The 16,504-nt window shown below is 38.4% G+C and overlaps 1 protein-coding gene and 1 pseudogene across 1 annotated transcript; both read left to right on the top strand.

The window, feature by feature from the left end:
• The first annotated feature begins 4,249 nt into the window (after nucleotides 1-4,249).
• On the top strand, nucleotides 4,250-6,162 carry LOC110064125 (beta-2 adrenergic receptor-like). Its single transcript, XM_020771125.2, has one exon. The coding sequence runs from the start codon at nucleotides 4,306-4,308 to the stop codon at nucleotides 5,242-5,244; it is 939 nt and encodes a 312-aa protein (XP_020626784.1). The 5' UTR covers nucleotides 4,250-4,305; the 3' UTR covers nucleotides 5,245-6,162.
• Nucleotides 6,163-8,336: 2,174 nt separating this feature from the next.
• LOC149102313 (melanocyte-stimulating hormone receptor-like) lies at nucleotides 8,337-15,183 on the top strand (annotated as a pseudogene).
• Nucleotides 15,184-16,504: the final 1,321 nt, after the last annotated feature.

Below are 16,504 nucleotides of genomic sequence, written 5' to 3'. Positions count from 1 at the left end.
ATTTTCTCCATGTTCTCCGGTTTTCCTCCTTCCACGACAACCACTTTTTCCAAATTCTAACTCGACCAGGATAGAAGACCCGCATGAAAACCAGCTAAAGCTCATATGGCTTCCTCTCTAAATATTGAAATTTATTTAGCCCAAGAAGGTTCGACATTTACTTATGCACCTGCATTCCTGTGTGCTGCAATAACAAATGGTTGAAAGAAAGAGAGACAACTACTATTTTCACTACCAGCCAGGCTGGATAATCACAATTTATACCGTTCAGCCGTAATAACTGTTATCGCGTTTAGTGGTAAATTATAGTAACTTGTAGCAATTTGTAACAATCCGAGCCGCTCGTGTGTGTCACAGGTATTATTTGTACGTCAAGGTTATTCTCGATGGGGACAGTTTGACAACTTGAGAAAGTAAGTATTTGTTCAGTGTTCCATAGCTGATTTCAGCAAACAAGTCCTTTTCTATACGCTACTATTTTTAGCCCTTAAGATGACAATACTAATATTTAAGCTTTTCTAAAACGCCAAGTTTTTTAATCTTGGACAGGCGTTGTTATCGTTGCTATCACTTGTGTTTTCAGGATTGAGAAACGAGAGATACAGAGTTATATCTCCTTAAATCAGTGTCACGCGCCCACCTAAGCTGATACTTTTTTGACATTTTCCACTCACAACTGCAAGTAGTTGCTGATGATAAAACGAATGTGAACGTCGGGCGCTTTCCATTCTACCAAAAATTCCGCAAAATTTCGAAACGGGGACCTGAAATGGTACGAAAAGTTGCTGCGAAAGTTTCTAGAAAATCCGAAAATTGTCGAAATAAACCGAAAATTCCGCCAGGAAAATCAAACGCAACGGAAATTCCTGGTAAGAAATCTCGGTATTCCTCGCGCAAGGTTGTCCTCTTCTCTGGAAAATTCCGGAGAATGCTGTTCTATTGGTCACGGGAAATTTTCGGCAATATTTCAATATTCGGAATATTTTATCGAATGGAGGGCGCCCGTTATTTATGTACTCACCAAACACAGAAGAGTTCACGAACTCGTGCATTGAGGTGAAATTTGAATTTTAAGTGCTGTGGAGTGAGGAAAACTGGAGAACACGGAGAAAGACCCTCGAAGCAAGGAAGAGCCAAGAACAAAGTCAATCTACTTGTGGCGTTGGATCGAGAATTTGAACCCAGCCCACAATGGTGGGAGGAGACCGCTCTCTCTATTGCACTATCCTTGCTCCACTATGTAATTTTGACTGAAATCGTTGATCAACTAGTGAGCAAACTAGATACCTGTGCAAAATCTAGTTAACTTACCATCTGCTTAAAACTTAACTTACCATTTACTTAAAAACTGAGTTCGTCTTGCAGTACAGGAAGGACTGATGTGTGACAAAGTCAGTGCAAACTTTCTTGAGAATGTTGGCATCTTGCTGGCATCTTGTCAGTGACTTCCCTGATGATTTGTTTTTGGATAACCCATCACGCTATGTTGATTAACATACCTTACTTAAATAAGTGAAAAGATGGTATCCAAAATTAACCGTGGAAAAGACTCTCATCTCAACCATTTACGAACGTTTGGAGTTAAACCAGTGATACAAGCAATCAAAAGAGTTAATCTGTTGGAGAAACATTTGGCGGTGTTCACCTTAACTCCGAAATTATTTGATGGATGCGAGGGGGTGGTTTCGTTTTGAAGTCAGGTTAAATGACAGCTCCTATTGCTTTACGTATTATTAAATTCCGTCTTCAATTCTATTTCACTGATATTGGCTCGGTATCTTCTGCAAGTTTCCTTGTTGGCTAAAATCCTTAAAATAAATGTGCTGGCATTTGGAATATACTGTGAGAATTAACAATCGCTGTTACGAGAAGGCTAAGGTATATCGTCTTGCAAACTATTGTAAAAGATCTTTGACGCGAACCGCATGTTGACTCAGTGAATTTTGCGTTGTTTGGGTTTGTAGATAAACCCTTTATTAAGTTCACGGGAATATTGATTAACTAGTAAGGCTGGGTGAAGTGTGGGCAGACTTTCATCAACCTACCACCTGCTCTGAGGGGAAAGAGGAGGATTTTCAACAAAGAAATGACTTTTCCGTTAGCAAAGCTTCAGCGTCCTATAAAGCAAAAAAAAAAAAAAAAAATGAATTTCTCGGAGGAAAGTTCTGTCCTTCACGATTTCATTCAACAAACCATATGCGATCGCAGACAAAGCAGCCAAACACAGAAAAACGCAGCCTTAGCAATCTCTTCACTTTACATTCCTCTCTCGATTGCCATCTTGTTGGGAAATTCAGTTATCTTAATTGCTCTCAAAAAGGAACGCACTCTTCATCCGCCTTCAAAACTTCTGCTGTTCAACCTGGTGTCCACAGACCTTGGTATTGGTATCATCGTACAACCTCTCTGCATTCTCTATTTCATGTCCATAGCTTACAAACGCTGGGAGATTTGTCGATTGACCGAGATGTTTAGCTATATGGCTAAATTCATTTTGTGTGGTGTATCTCTTTTGACAGTCACTGCCACAAGTGTGGACAGACTACTTGCCCTGTTGAAAAGGATGCGATACAGACAAATTGTTACTGTGAAGCGCGTCCATCATATTTTGCTGCTGTTCTGGACTGAGAGCGTTTGCACCAGCTTCACGTTTGTGTGGAACATCGACATTTTCTATGTAGTTAGCGCCATTTCAATATTTTTATGTTTGGCGGTATCCACGTTCTGCTACGGGAAAATCTTGCTCTCTCTCGCTAGTCATCAAGCAAACATGCGAGGTTATGCTTATCAAGCAAATAATACCAAAAGCGCTTCGCTAAACATAATGCGATACAAAAAGACACTTTCCACGGCGCTTTGGATTCACTTTACTTTGATCGTCTGTTTTCTTCTTCTAGTCATAATTCTTAGTTGTAACAATTTCCTCTCAGTTGAAAGGACACCTCTTTTATTGATTTTGGACATGGCTAAAGCGACGCTGTGTTACCTCAACTCTTTACTGAATCCGATTCTCTATTGCTGGAAAATTAGAGAAATCAGACAGGCGGTGAAAAAGATATTGCAGAAAACCTCTTGCTAATTTTTTTTTAAAGGAAACAAACTGACTGAAGAGGCTGAAGGCAGCTTTTTAGCCTCAAAAATAAAGGTTCACCCCACCTCCCTCAAAAAAAATTAGAAAGAAAAATGAAACCTGATTTTGTAATTGACTTCAACCTTCTGTAAATTTCATTAACAGATGAAAGTGTTGTGTAGTGTATGTAAGTAATGTGATGTTCTTCGTACGAGACCTTATAAACAAGTAAAAATAACACTTTCCTATCGTAGGGATGATGTAATTAGTTTTTGAAAATTAGATGTTCGAGGCTATATCATTATAAAAGGGTATTTTAAAACGACCGCTGATGTCTTGTGACCCCAGTTCCGGTTATATTTTATGAAATGTCGTTATGTAAGTGTTAATGAAGGAATAAAAAAGCAACCAAACGTCTTTTTTGATATTTTAGAGGACAAGAGGTGTTCAAATATAAACCATTAGCAAATTATTCCCAACACTTGATGACCTATCGGGAATAATCCTGTATCATCTACCACTGATGCATTTTCCGATCACTACCATAAAGGGAGAAAGGGAAATCAAAAGTAATAAAAGGAAAGGCGTGGAGGATTCTAGATTATTCAAGGTGTCAGGCTATCTAGTTGCACGGTACGCTTGAGAAAAATATATTGAAGTAAATTAAAAATGAGGTCAGATCACACCCATAGAAGCGACAGACGCACACGAGGTAGAATACTTTATTTATTTTTCGATTATGTTCAGAGCCTGGAAATTTAAGATTCAGGTAGATGGGCTCTGGTTGATGTCATGAAAATCGTTCAGACACTCAATGAGCCGCAGGTTATAAAAAATAAAGACAAGGATTAGAAATGACAAGACGTCTTTTACCATAATTGAAGTTTTTTTTTTCAGTCGAACGCCTATTTGATAGATATAATATTTTAAAGGGTTAGATGACTGCATCCGAATCCTCAAGGCTCGACGTTCAGCAAATTAAAATGCTTCATCCTTTGGTAATAAATCAATCCTAAGGGCAACTTTTATAAATGACTCGTTTCATTTCTATGACGACCATAAAAAGCACTCTGAGAAATATTGGTCTTCGAGTATGATAGTATGAAGAAGTCAGACCAATATACACCCAACTATATAGTTAGAATACAATGAAAATTCAGTTTATTACGCAAGATCTCTGACCTGAAGGAGCAGACTGAAGAGCAAGACCGTCGATAGTCACATCGAACTCAAGAATGAACTTCACTCTAAAATCTGGTGTTCGTCTAGATTTTATTCAGGAATCCACGTGTCCTCGTGTTCAAAAGGTTATCCAGAGTGCAGAATTCGCTGCCCGTTCAGGTTTAGCGATTTCGTTAATGAATATTCCTCTTGCCGTGGCTGCATTTCTGGCAAACATTGCTATTTTCATCGCCCTCCGAAAGGCAACCTCCATTCAACCTCCAACAAAACTTCTGTTTGGTAACTTGGCGTGTACCGATTTGTGTGTTGGTCTTATTTCCCAGCCCCTGTTCATCTTTCACTTGATGTCTATATCTCAAAGGCGCTTGGATCTTTGTCGATACACCGAAAAGTTTGGCTACATTTCTACCGTCTCTCTTTGTGGTGTGACCCTTTTGACGGTCACTGCTATAAGTGTGGACAGACTCCTCGTGCTTTTCAAGGGGATGGGATACAGGCAAGTTGCCACATTGGCAAGGGCTCGTGTTTTAATCGTCACCATTTGGATTTCGAGTGTTTGCACTGGCGTGTCTTTCGTTTGGAACATTCGACTTTTCTTCGGAATCAGCTGCATATCGATAGCTTCCTGTTTAGCAACATCAACGTTTTGCTACACGAAGATATTCCTCACCCTCCGTCGACAACAGGAAAGAGTGCACCATAATGATGGTCACCAACCTAATAAGAGTTCGTCGCCAGTAAACGTGACACGATACAGGAAGTCAGTTTTCACGGCGCTATTGATTCACTTTACTTTGATCGCATGCTATCTACCGTACACTGCTGTTAAAACTGTCACTACATTTGCTGTGGTTACGCCCGCTCTGCTGACGGTTGAAGCATTTCTGGCGACGCTGATTTACCTCAATTCCACGCTGAACCCTGCGCTTTATTGCTGGAGAATAAAGGAAGTGAGATACAAGATTAAGGAGACACTAGAAAATCTGTGTTAGGAGGCTAAGTAAATGAATAATAGATTGTTTCAGTGGAATTCGTTTCAAAAGTCGACAATGAAGGCCTTACGCATATGGGTATTCAGTTATATAAAAAAAATGGAACATATTTCAGAAAATTTTGTCTGGTTATCTCCTTGAACAAGATTTGTTATTCGTGAAATAACGTGCAATGATGTTTGCCTGTCATGAGATATCGTGGATGTTTCCCAAGTTATCAACCTGGGTAATCAGCAAAAAGATGGCAGCTAGATGACAATGAATATTATGAAATAAATGAAGATAGCAGAAATCATATGTGAGACCGGCTGCTGAGCACGTGAGGTTTAAGATTTAGTGGACATAGCAATGGAGCACCCTTATTAATGTTCTCAAAATTTAACTTTCTTGCGTTACACACATCAAGTTATGTTTTCCAAGACACTTCTCAGCTGAGGTACCACTTTCGTGAGCAGTTAACTTTATTTTCCGATTTTGACGTTTAATTCAGACACGATATTTGTTAACGTTAGTTATACGAGCTTTCACCTGCATAATATCAGCAAATATCGTATTACTACGGAAATATCGAACCAAAATTATACAAACAAGTCTCCGCGGGAAAACAACTTATAGCTGTTAATTGCGCTCGGTGTCAAACGATATAATTCACGGTGTCTCAGAACTTGACTTTATACGATCGTTAACAGTTGCCTGCAGGGTTATACAGGCTCTTATTTCATTAGATTACTATCCTCAATATCAAGTTTATTTCAAGCTCGCTTATCCGGTCACGCGATCTTTTGACTAACCGAAAGAGCGTCTGCATTAACTAAGGCTCTTATATACACGCGAGATACACCGTACTCTAATTAGATATCTCAGAATCATTTCAGTTATATTGATATTAAAAGACTTACAAGAGGCTTGTATAAATAAGCGTGTTCTATTTTCTAACACAGAAACTCTTAAGGTCTATGAATTTATTTTAATCAAAATTTTATTGTCAACAACTGTATGTTAAGTTTAACTTTCAGGTAAAATGAAACTCGCTAAGAATAGAATATAAAAGGAGGCAGAACCTTAATGAGAAAAGATTAAACACGTACAATCAGTACTCAGCAAAAACTAATTCCTAGTCTAAGAACACGGCTAGAATCGGGCATAGCAATTCATTCGCATGGTGTATTCACCCGGCCAATGCCAGATTTCCGTCATAAAATGTTATCAGTGTATTTGGGATTGTAAAAAAGAAAATTTTGACATAAGCGTGAGAAGAACGCTATTGTAGAAAGGGAGCATTACTGGACTACCACACGAAAGCACTTTATAGATACCACTCCATCTATTAATCATAAACTTAATATTTAAAATCTAACTAATTTTAGCTACTTGTTTTAAATCCTCTAAATTCTCCTTCCCCTTTCCTTACACTCCGTCGTTGGTTGAAAGTCGCCATTTCCGATTTTTTGGAGGGTGGGGGAGATGGGAGAGGATTCGATACGAAGGAAAACACATGGATAATAATCTCGTCCCCAGGGTCTTCGACACAGTTAAACACGCGTCTTTGAGCGTTCATAAGGATTAGGTTGCATTGATAGCGACTGGGTACGAGCCTGCCATTTCCTTTCCTCATTGACCTCATTGATACGTTAAAATTCGTTGCAAAAATCGAAGTCACTACACAGGTATAGTAGCGTTGTTCGTTTGCATGAAACCTTTAACGAAATATTAATGGAGAATAGTGCTAAAACGTATAACTCTATGCGTGTTAAAATATAATCCTCCTTAAGGAGAAGTTATTGAATCAATAATTGATGAAGAGTATGACATCCAAAGGGAGGTATCACTTCAGAGGCAAACTGACTGACAAACACCAATAATATCCTGTGTCGGAGAATCATAACATCTTTGAAACCGACCGAATTTCATGGAAACGTTTACGCAGATGTCCCCTTGTTCAGGTTTAATTAATTAACCTCATTTTCAGTCCAGTGAAAGTCATCTTCATATGATAGGTATTGCGCCTGGCCTCGTTATTAAACCGAGGTAAACAATTCTGAAATGGATTTTCAGGAAGTTTGTTGAGAAAAGTTAGAAAGAGATGAACAGACAGGTACGGTAGACTGTGATAGAAGAAAGGCGTAGACAAGACGATAAGAAAAGCTGTTTTGCATGAAGTAAAAATCGTGCCGAACGCCTCGGCGTTGACGCCAGCCGGATAGTTGACGGAACTCTTCATTTCTTGTAAAAACTGAGCTATTAATTTTCTACGCAAATACTTCAGTTTTTTTCGCTGTCTAATATAAAAAATTGCTAAATTTGCATGTGCCCGGCTTTATTATAACAGACGCATCATTGGGGAGAAGCTATTATTGTTTGAAAACATTCATTTTGGAAAATCATGATTAGATATCACATCACGTCGACCAATATCTACAAAGAGAACGATAACAAAGTTTAATTTTAATCACATGCAGAGGACAAAACATTTAATGTCTCCTGGAAATGAGCACGAGATTGCGAATGTAAACCAATGGGACTCAGGAGTTTTGTTTTTGAAATAAAATTTCTAATTGCTCTGGCGGCGACGAGATCGATGTTGGAACTGATTATGACCCCTCAAATAAATGACTTCTTTCATGTTATCGTCAGGGAGACTTTCTAACTTATGTGAACAGCTACACTTTTATTTAGCCTGTAAGAGGGCGTTCGGTGTGATCATTATGGAATTCTCTGGCCTATAAACTGAAAAGAATTTTTGAACGGGAAAGCGACCGAAAACAACTGAACAAGGGTTAATTGTTTGCTGCTCAGGAGAAGATTGTTTATCGTCGAAAACTTAAAACTGGTAACATACAGCATACATTTTTAATAAACATCTGCTACTCAGTTTTGTTTGAAAGATAAAAACCGCGGGGAAAGATTTTTATAAGTGGCAAATCCGTATAGTCAAAGTAAGAGCAAGGGGTTCTAAGAACTACTGTTTTTCTCACGTTCAATCCTCTGCTTCAAACTGACAATCATTGATGGGAAACTTCACCAGTATGGAGAGAAACGAGCAATCACAACTCGAAAATACGAAGACCAGATGCTGAAGAGTCTACGAGATGATGACGAGCAATGCAAACTTCAAGTTGACGTTGGTCGTACTTTCGGCTGGAAATATTCCTCTCTCCATTGCTACATCTATTGGCAATATCTTGATCCTTGTGGCGCTAAGAAAGGAGTGTTCGCTTCACCCACCGTCTAGATTATTGTTTCGCTGTCTGGCGCTCAGCGATCTCTTTGTTGGCCTTGTTTCGCAGCCTGTCTTCGTAGTCTACCTCTTATCGCTGCTGAAAAGGCGGTGGAAACTCGCTTGTATTATGGAAGCTTTTGAGCATGTGGCTGGTGCAGCGTTGATTGTACTGTCTTTGTGCATATTGACGGCAATAACTATTGATAGACTCCTTGCTTTGTTGTTACGACTAAGATACAGAACTGTCGTAACCCTCTCTGCCATTACAGCAGCATCGACTTCCTTGTGGAAAGAAAAGCTGTTTTTCGCCCTAATTTTTGTTTTTGTATTTCTTTCTGGGATAATATCAACATTTTGTTACTTAAAAATGTTCGTGACGCTGAGGCGACAATGCGGAATACAAGATGAGCTTCATCAGCAAACAAACCAGGGGACGAACTCGCCTCTAAATATGCGTAGATTTAAAAAAACAGTGACGAGTGTTCTTTGGGTTCACTGTGCATTAATACTGTGTTTCTTCCCGTTTTCAGTGAACAAGGCTGTCAATTCTGTCGTTAAGAACAATTCGTATCTCTTACACGTCGAACTGTGGACTATAACTTTGGCTTATTGCAACTCATTTCTCAACCCAATTATTTACTGCTGGCGAATCCCCAAAATAAGAGAAGCTGTAACGGAGACTTTAAAGAATATTTTTAGACACCAGGTATGATGAAAGTCTTTTAATGTAATGGATACGAAAGCGCTCTCCTTAGTTAGAAAAGGCGATTAGCGGGTCATTTTCAATAATTTCGCTTAACCGAGTATTGAAAATTATATTTCCGAAATGAAGTATCGACATAAGAGTCTTTCTTTACCTAGAGAAGTGCAAACACTGCACCAAAAACACGCGTTTGAAAACCACTCATTGCAAAGCCGAAGTAAAGAGAACTGAATAAACTCAATCCAGTGTTCCCTCAGAGAGATGATTCGTACTCAAAGGGGCTCAGTCACGGTTTGCGCATATTGAAAAGTTTAGCCTCAATTTTTCAAATTCGTAGTTTGTAATCCGTGTCAATCTTCTCCATCCTTAGCCATCCTTGTTCCTTTATGGTTTATCATTATCTCTTTGGTGTTTTTCTATCTTATTAAACTGTTATTTTCAGGTTTCCTACCATTTAAAGGTAATTTTGTATGTGGCCAAAATAACTCAAAATACCGTGACTGAACCCCTTTAAATAATATTCGTTCAATTTTCTCCTATAAAAGAATACGCAGAGAAATAATTGCTTGTAATCAGTCTTCAGGGCCGTAGACAGAAAAAAACTAATAACTGAGGCAATGTTCCTGGTTAAATTCTCCTCCTAGGTATTCAGGGTGTTTATGATGACTAAAAACAACAAACACGAATACAAATGTGGACTGAGGGAATCGCATCGGCTTGCCCTGTTACTAGCTACGGCCCTAGCTGATCTAAGCATAATAGCAGTCTTGACGGTCTTTGTAGTTTCTTTAGTTTAAAACCGGGGACCCTATAAAAGCGGTTTTACTGCATATTTTTGTAAAAAAAAAACAAAAAACAGGTTTGACTAAGCTGACCGTTGTTCGTATACGAAATTTTCCCAGAACACCGGGAGATAAAGATATTAAGAGTGCCTGCCCGTAAAAATCAGACAAATTCTTAATTTCGCGGCAAGGGTCGAAAATTCGATTTCGCTCATATTCTTATGGTAGATAGGCTAGGGCATGACAAAAACTACTGGATAGTTTTTTTGGCAAAATATCCTTTTATTTCAAAGAAATATGCAAATTACCAAATACCGTTAAAATCGTCATTTGACGCACCATTTTATTAAACAAGTTTGAGAGCCTCGCATGCAAAACCACATCATTCTTCCGTCTTTAAAACACTCAAGTATTTTTGTGCAATGTTTAAATGTGTACTGGGTTGATTTTAGGGAATGTTGCGTTGTCTTTTTGGGTGCACAATAATTAAATTTCGAAGACATGTATTTCATTCACTTAAAAGTACTTCGTGAATATAATTAATTTTCGCCATGTGCGAAACTTTCAAATGGACCAAGCTTCTGGTGGTTGAATTGCAGAAGGATGGTCTACAGATTCCTGTAAATATTTCTTTGGGCAAATGATTGTGAGCGACGCGAGAGCTTTTCAAAGTCCGTCAAAAATGCAAATATTTGACCATCCGTCGTCAAATTTCAATTTACGAGTTAGACGTATATTTTAGCATGCGCCACATGACTTGACCTATGTTAAGTTGAAATAGACACAGAGCTGATAATTTCGAAATGTTCTAACCTCATTTGCTGTAAAAGGCAGGTCCAAAGCCGATTTGACGTGTTTCTATCACCATTCTTCGCACATAAAGCAGAAGTTTGGTTTTGTTTCATAACGTCCGATGTACATCGCCAACTGTCAACTTATTTAACGGTCGAATACCATGAATCTGTGACCCTCGTTCGACACATATGATCACCACTGCATCTAAGTCAAAAACGGCTAAGTCATTTGTAGATAGTTGCTTGCTTTGCACTACATATTACGTTTGATCATCATGGTTTGATGGCTTGAATCCTTGCTTGCAGCGGTTCCTTGTTCGTCACGCAATTCTGTCATCCCATTTTAGGGGGTAGGGGTGGGACAATTTCTATCCTGATACGTAAGGTTCCGTAAGGCTTGCAATCACTGGGAGCACGTAATCGGGTTGAGTAGGAAGAGATTAAATTAAGAAATGAAAAGAATGAATAATTTACCATTGCCCCTGTTGTTATCTTTTACTCGACCACCGCTACCTACATGCCCCTGCGTAATACTGTAACGCTAAACTCATACCTAGGTCTTTTCGCGCTATGCAATTATTCTTGGTTTACATGTAATACAGTGGGCTATCCCCGGGGAAATGGGTGGCGACCGCTTAATGGGGCTAGCCGCTTAAATAGAGGTTGGTGTACCTTGAATATTTAATTTTTCACTATCGGGCTATAAATTTCTTGGTGAACATGGAGTCAATTCAATACAATCATGATAGACGTGTGTTTGAATTATCACTCGTCATGCACCTTCAATTTCAGACTCTTCTCTGCCATCGCCCTTTCCAAAACAAAGTTCTTAAATTTTGGGTGGCCGCTTAATAGGGGTAAAGACAATAATGAAACCCTTATCGGAATGACCAAATGATGGCCGCGGAGGTAACCGGTCAATAGGTGTTTTATTTACAATATTTTACTGACGATAATTTTGGACTGTATTGACAACAGTCCTCTATTTTCTGTTACATACCAATGCCTCGCCACTAAGCAAACAACTGATACGCCAAACAAAATGGCATGGCCAGGGCTATTTACTCACGTAATTACTAATTAAATTTAGTCTGTTTTTCTCACGAATTAGACACGTTGTGATTTCCTATTTTTATTTCAGCTAGTTCTTGCTTCATTAATCTATAACTTTTTTATGGTGATTTTCTTAAAATTCTAGTGAATACAGGTACTAGCTTTATCAGCTGTTGTCTGAAACATCAGAACGTACAACAAACGTGATATGGACCGAGGCCACGTACACTATAGAATATGATTATATAAATATACACATATATTATTATACATATGAAAAAACAGAAGAACAATGATTAAACTGTTTCACTTATGCTGAGAGTACTCTACAAAATAGATCAAAATGTGCAGCATATGCGGTGACAGCACTGCGTGACGAACAACAACGGCTTTAAGATTGTGCTGCGCCGACACGCTTATCAGCAATGGTCAGCAATCGATCAAACGCAATATTTTGGCGCAGCGCAAAGCGAGCAACTATCTACAAATGTCTCAGCCGTTTTAGACTTTGATGCAGTGATGTTCATATGCGCAGAAAGATGGTCACAGATTCATAGTATTCGACCAATAATAGGTTGACAGTAGGCGATGTACATCGGATGTTAACCTTGTGTAAACAAAAGCGAACATATGCTTTATTTGCGACGAATGGTGAGAGATCGACAAGAAACACGTCAAATCGGCTTTGGACCTGCCTTTTACAGCAAATAAGGTAAGAACATTTCGAAATTATCAGCTCTGTGTCTATTTCAGCTTAACATAGGTCAAGTCATGTGGCGCATGCTAAAATATACGTCTAACCCGTAAATTGAAATTTGACGACGGATGGTCAAATATTTGCATTTTTGACGGACTTTGAAAAGCTCTCGCGTCGCTCACAATCATTTGCCCAAAGAAATATTTACAGGAATCTGTAGACCATCCTTCTGCAATTCAACCACCAGAAGCTTGGTCCATTTGAAAGTTTCGCACATGGTGAAAATTAATTATATTCACGAAGTACTTTTAAGTGAATGAAATACATGTCTTCGAAATTTAATTATTGTGCACCCAAAAAGACAACGCAACATTCCCTAAAATCAACCCAGTACACAGTTAAACATTGCACAAAAATACTTGAGTGTTTTAAAGACGGAAGAATGATGTGGTTTTGCATGCGAGGCTCTCAAACCTGTTTAATAAAATGGTGCGTCAAATGACGATTTTAACGGTATTTGGTAATTTGCATATTTCTTTGAAATAAAAGGATATTTTGCCAAAAAAACTATCCAGTAGTTTTTGTCATGCCCTAGCCTATCCACCATAAAAATATGAGCGAAATCGAATTTTCGATCCTTGCCGAGTTATTTTCCATTTTTATGGACAGAGACTCTTAAGTGAATTGTTGAAGGGACCTAAAGCAAGTAACGTTTACCCATTTTTCCAACACGCCACGAAATGGTGACATCACAACTTTGTGCATCTGCAACTAATTATAACAACCCTTCATATCTTCAGCAACAGCAATTATATAGTAACTTCAAACGAAACTAGACCATTATATAAGGATGACAGATAACTGGCTTTTGAGGTTTCTGATTATATTTTCCCTATAAACGACTTCTGAACTGAATCAGTAATGACGGCTTTACACCTAGCCCAGGCTGACGTCGATGTCAAAAATTCCGGGTTGTGCATGCGCAGATGAATGCTACCATGTTGACGAACTGCACTATTCAGGGTTTTCAATTAGTCTGCTAGCAGTGTGTTTCTCTCGAAATCAGGCAGGGATTGTGAAGCGGGGCATTTCAGACCAGAAAGGATTGAGACGAGAATGTGCATGGGTGCGGCACTCGCCCAACCCCGTTTTGTCCGAGCCACCCCTTTGCGTTATTGTTCACGGATAAATTGTGAAAAGTGGTAAATCAACGGCTTTTTGTCTTAGCCAAGCATGCCGCATTGCGCTTTGTGCCGGCGAAGGATAAAAAATTCGTTAGTGCGTCTTATTGTTCAATTATGGCATCAATTTACCATCATGATAAAACACTCTTTTTAATTAACCACGATGAGGCTAGTTGTCTACGTAGTGACGTCAAAGATAAAAATGCATCATTAAATAACTACCGGGGGCCTCTCAACGATAATTCTTAATGGCGGCTTCTTATGGCAACTTAAAGTTTAATTATCTCAATTGTTTTTGTATTTTAATTGTACTGATTTGGATTTGAGGTGGATTTGAATGACTTCTAAAGGGAAAAGAGGCACGCTAATAATTGAAATTTCTTTGTATCTCTTAATTATGGCAACTAAGATATAAATAAAATAAATAGATAGATAAATAATAAATACATAAATAAATAAATAAATAAATAAATAAATAAATAAATAAATAAATAAGAGTGGGCAACAATGTTCAATTGTTGCCTAGCGGACAACAATTAGATTTAGCGATTGCTATGTGACCATAAATCAACCCGCAAAAACAGAGTGCGTCAGATTCATTTAATAGGAAAACTAAACTTCAACTGCATGGATATGGGGAGATATTTGTTTGCAAATACTGATTCTCATCGCTCTTCAGCAAGTTTCATCTCTTCCTTCATTGTCGAAACTTCTGTTTCGTTGTCTATCATGCACGGATCTCATTGCTGGACTTCTCTCGCAACCCATATTTGTAACTTACCTTAGTGCGATGGTCAACAAGAGCTGGAACAATTGCGAGTTAACTTAAAGTTTAGAATTTATTTCAGGTTCAATATTGTGTGGGGAATCCATCAGTACGCTAACTGCGATAAGTGTGAACAGACTTCTCTCTTTGGTGTCAGGGTTAAGATACAGACAGACTGTTACTTTCAATCGCGTTCGTCTGTTCGTGACAATTTCGTGGATTAACAACATTGCATTTGCCATGACTTATGTATGGAGCAAGCGGTTGTTCTTTATGGGATCTTGCGTAATGCTTCTGCTATTATTAAGCATCTCATCCTGTTGCTACTTGAAAATGTACTTTTCTCTTCGCCGTCAACAAGTTCAAGTGCACGGTTCCCACATCAATCCTGGTGCGTCCTTGAACATGGCGCGATATAAAAAGACAGTTGGTAGTGCATTGTGGATATATCTCATATTATTATTGTGTTATCTGCCATATACTATTGCAACAATTGTTAGTGCATTATCTCCATGTAATGCTATTGCTTGGAATATTTCTGGAATACTGGTTTTTCTCAACTCATCTCTAAACCCAATTCTTTATTGTTGGAAGATAAGCGAAGTGAGGCAAGCAGTGAAGGAAACAATTAGACAGTGCTTCTAACTTGTCATGAGATGTAATACGTGTACTTTTCAACCTAGTAACCTATGCCTATATTCAGTTTTTCCTCGTCATAAGGCACACGAGTCAGTGACATTCTTTTTCCATCCACCTCGATTTGTTGCTAGAGCGTCTTTTTTTCAGTCTTTTTTTTTTTATGTCAGTTATGCATTTTTGGCTTTTTTATGTAACATAAAAAATAAATGTCAAGATAATATCAAGGCAAAAATTAACCTCTGGCTAGTAGGAAGAGTGCGCAGCAATTTTCAATTGTTGCTCAGCGGGGAACATTTAGATTTAGTGATTGCGATGTGAGAGACATTGTATATTTCCCATCATTGTAATCACAGCTTTTATGAAAATACTTTTTTATTGCGGAGCTCCTTCGCGTCAAAGGTACGCGAGCTGAGCATAATAGAAAATTTGTTAACCCATCGAGCTAAAAAATGTTGGTTGTCACGTGATTGTCCGTCCGTACGTACGTCACGTTCGCAAATTTATAAGCTTTTAAGGTCTTGTTTCATCATAACACAGACAAGTACCTCTTTAGGCCATAAAATAGAAAGAAGAAACGCCAAAAAATCTTTAAGAGGTATAGACGAGGAAGGTCATGGGGGTAGAGAGTCACAACATGAAAACCTTGGTTGTGAAGAATACTTGGAACGTTTCTTTCCTTCGATGGCCGCAAAAAATATGACAATCAGTAAAAACGCTTTCAGCTGTGTTTTGAATACTGACCACCGATTTGATGCAGCTTTCAGGAATTAAGAAAACAAAATTATAACATACAATACTGTTTCGAAGTTGGATTAGATTTTTTTCAAGGACTGGTAAAGCTACGGCCGATGAAATGACTGCAAAGCCATCGGAAAAAGTAATCTTCGAATAGCGCTTTAACGTGAATAATTATCAGTGGAGATGGCTATTAGATGATATTAAATTTACCACTAGCCAAAGACACTGAAAGGAGTTCATTTCAAAGCAGCAGAATATTTTTTGACCGTGTGACAATTTTCTTCGTGAATTTTTACCTTTTAGACCTTTTGTGTTTTTACTTATGCACTCTAATAACAGGACCTCCTTAGATATCAGTGTTTATTTCACCGACGGGGTTATCCTGAAAAAAAAATTGTTAGTTTTTTTATTTATTTACTTATTTGGAAGGATAAATCACCCGGAACAATTTCAGAAATTCCTTCGCAAGTTAATTTCGGCGCAAAATGTGCAACCGTGCATGAAAAGTCACATGATTCATTAGGTGACCAACAAGCACATCCAACATGTTTTCTGTGTTTAGTGAAATTACAAAACGGTAAAAGCAGCGAAAAAAGTGGTGATTCGTTGATCTATCGAAAAGATTAGTTCAGTTCAGTCTTCATAACTTTTTCTGGAAGTTTTTTTAACCGAATTGCGGTACGC

This window comes from Orbicella faveolata, unplaced genomic scaffold (assembly GCF_042242905.1).
Source record: "Orbicella faveolata isolate gen_17 unplaced genomic scaffold, um_ofav_v1 contig_36, whole genome shotgun sequence".
Classification (NCBI taxonomy): Eukaryota; Metazoa; Cnidaria; class Anthozoa; order Scleractinia; family Merulinidae; genus Orbicella; species Orbicella faveolata.
Note: the sequence above shows the minus strand (reverse complement) of the source record. Positions and strands in the feature narration are given on the sequence as shown.

Coding starts and splice junctions, on each gene's coding strand:
- LOC110064125 (XM_020771125.2), top strand. CDS start 4,306: ATGAACTTCACTCTAAAATCTGGTGTTCGTCTAGATTTTATTCAGGAA.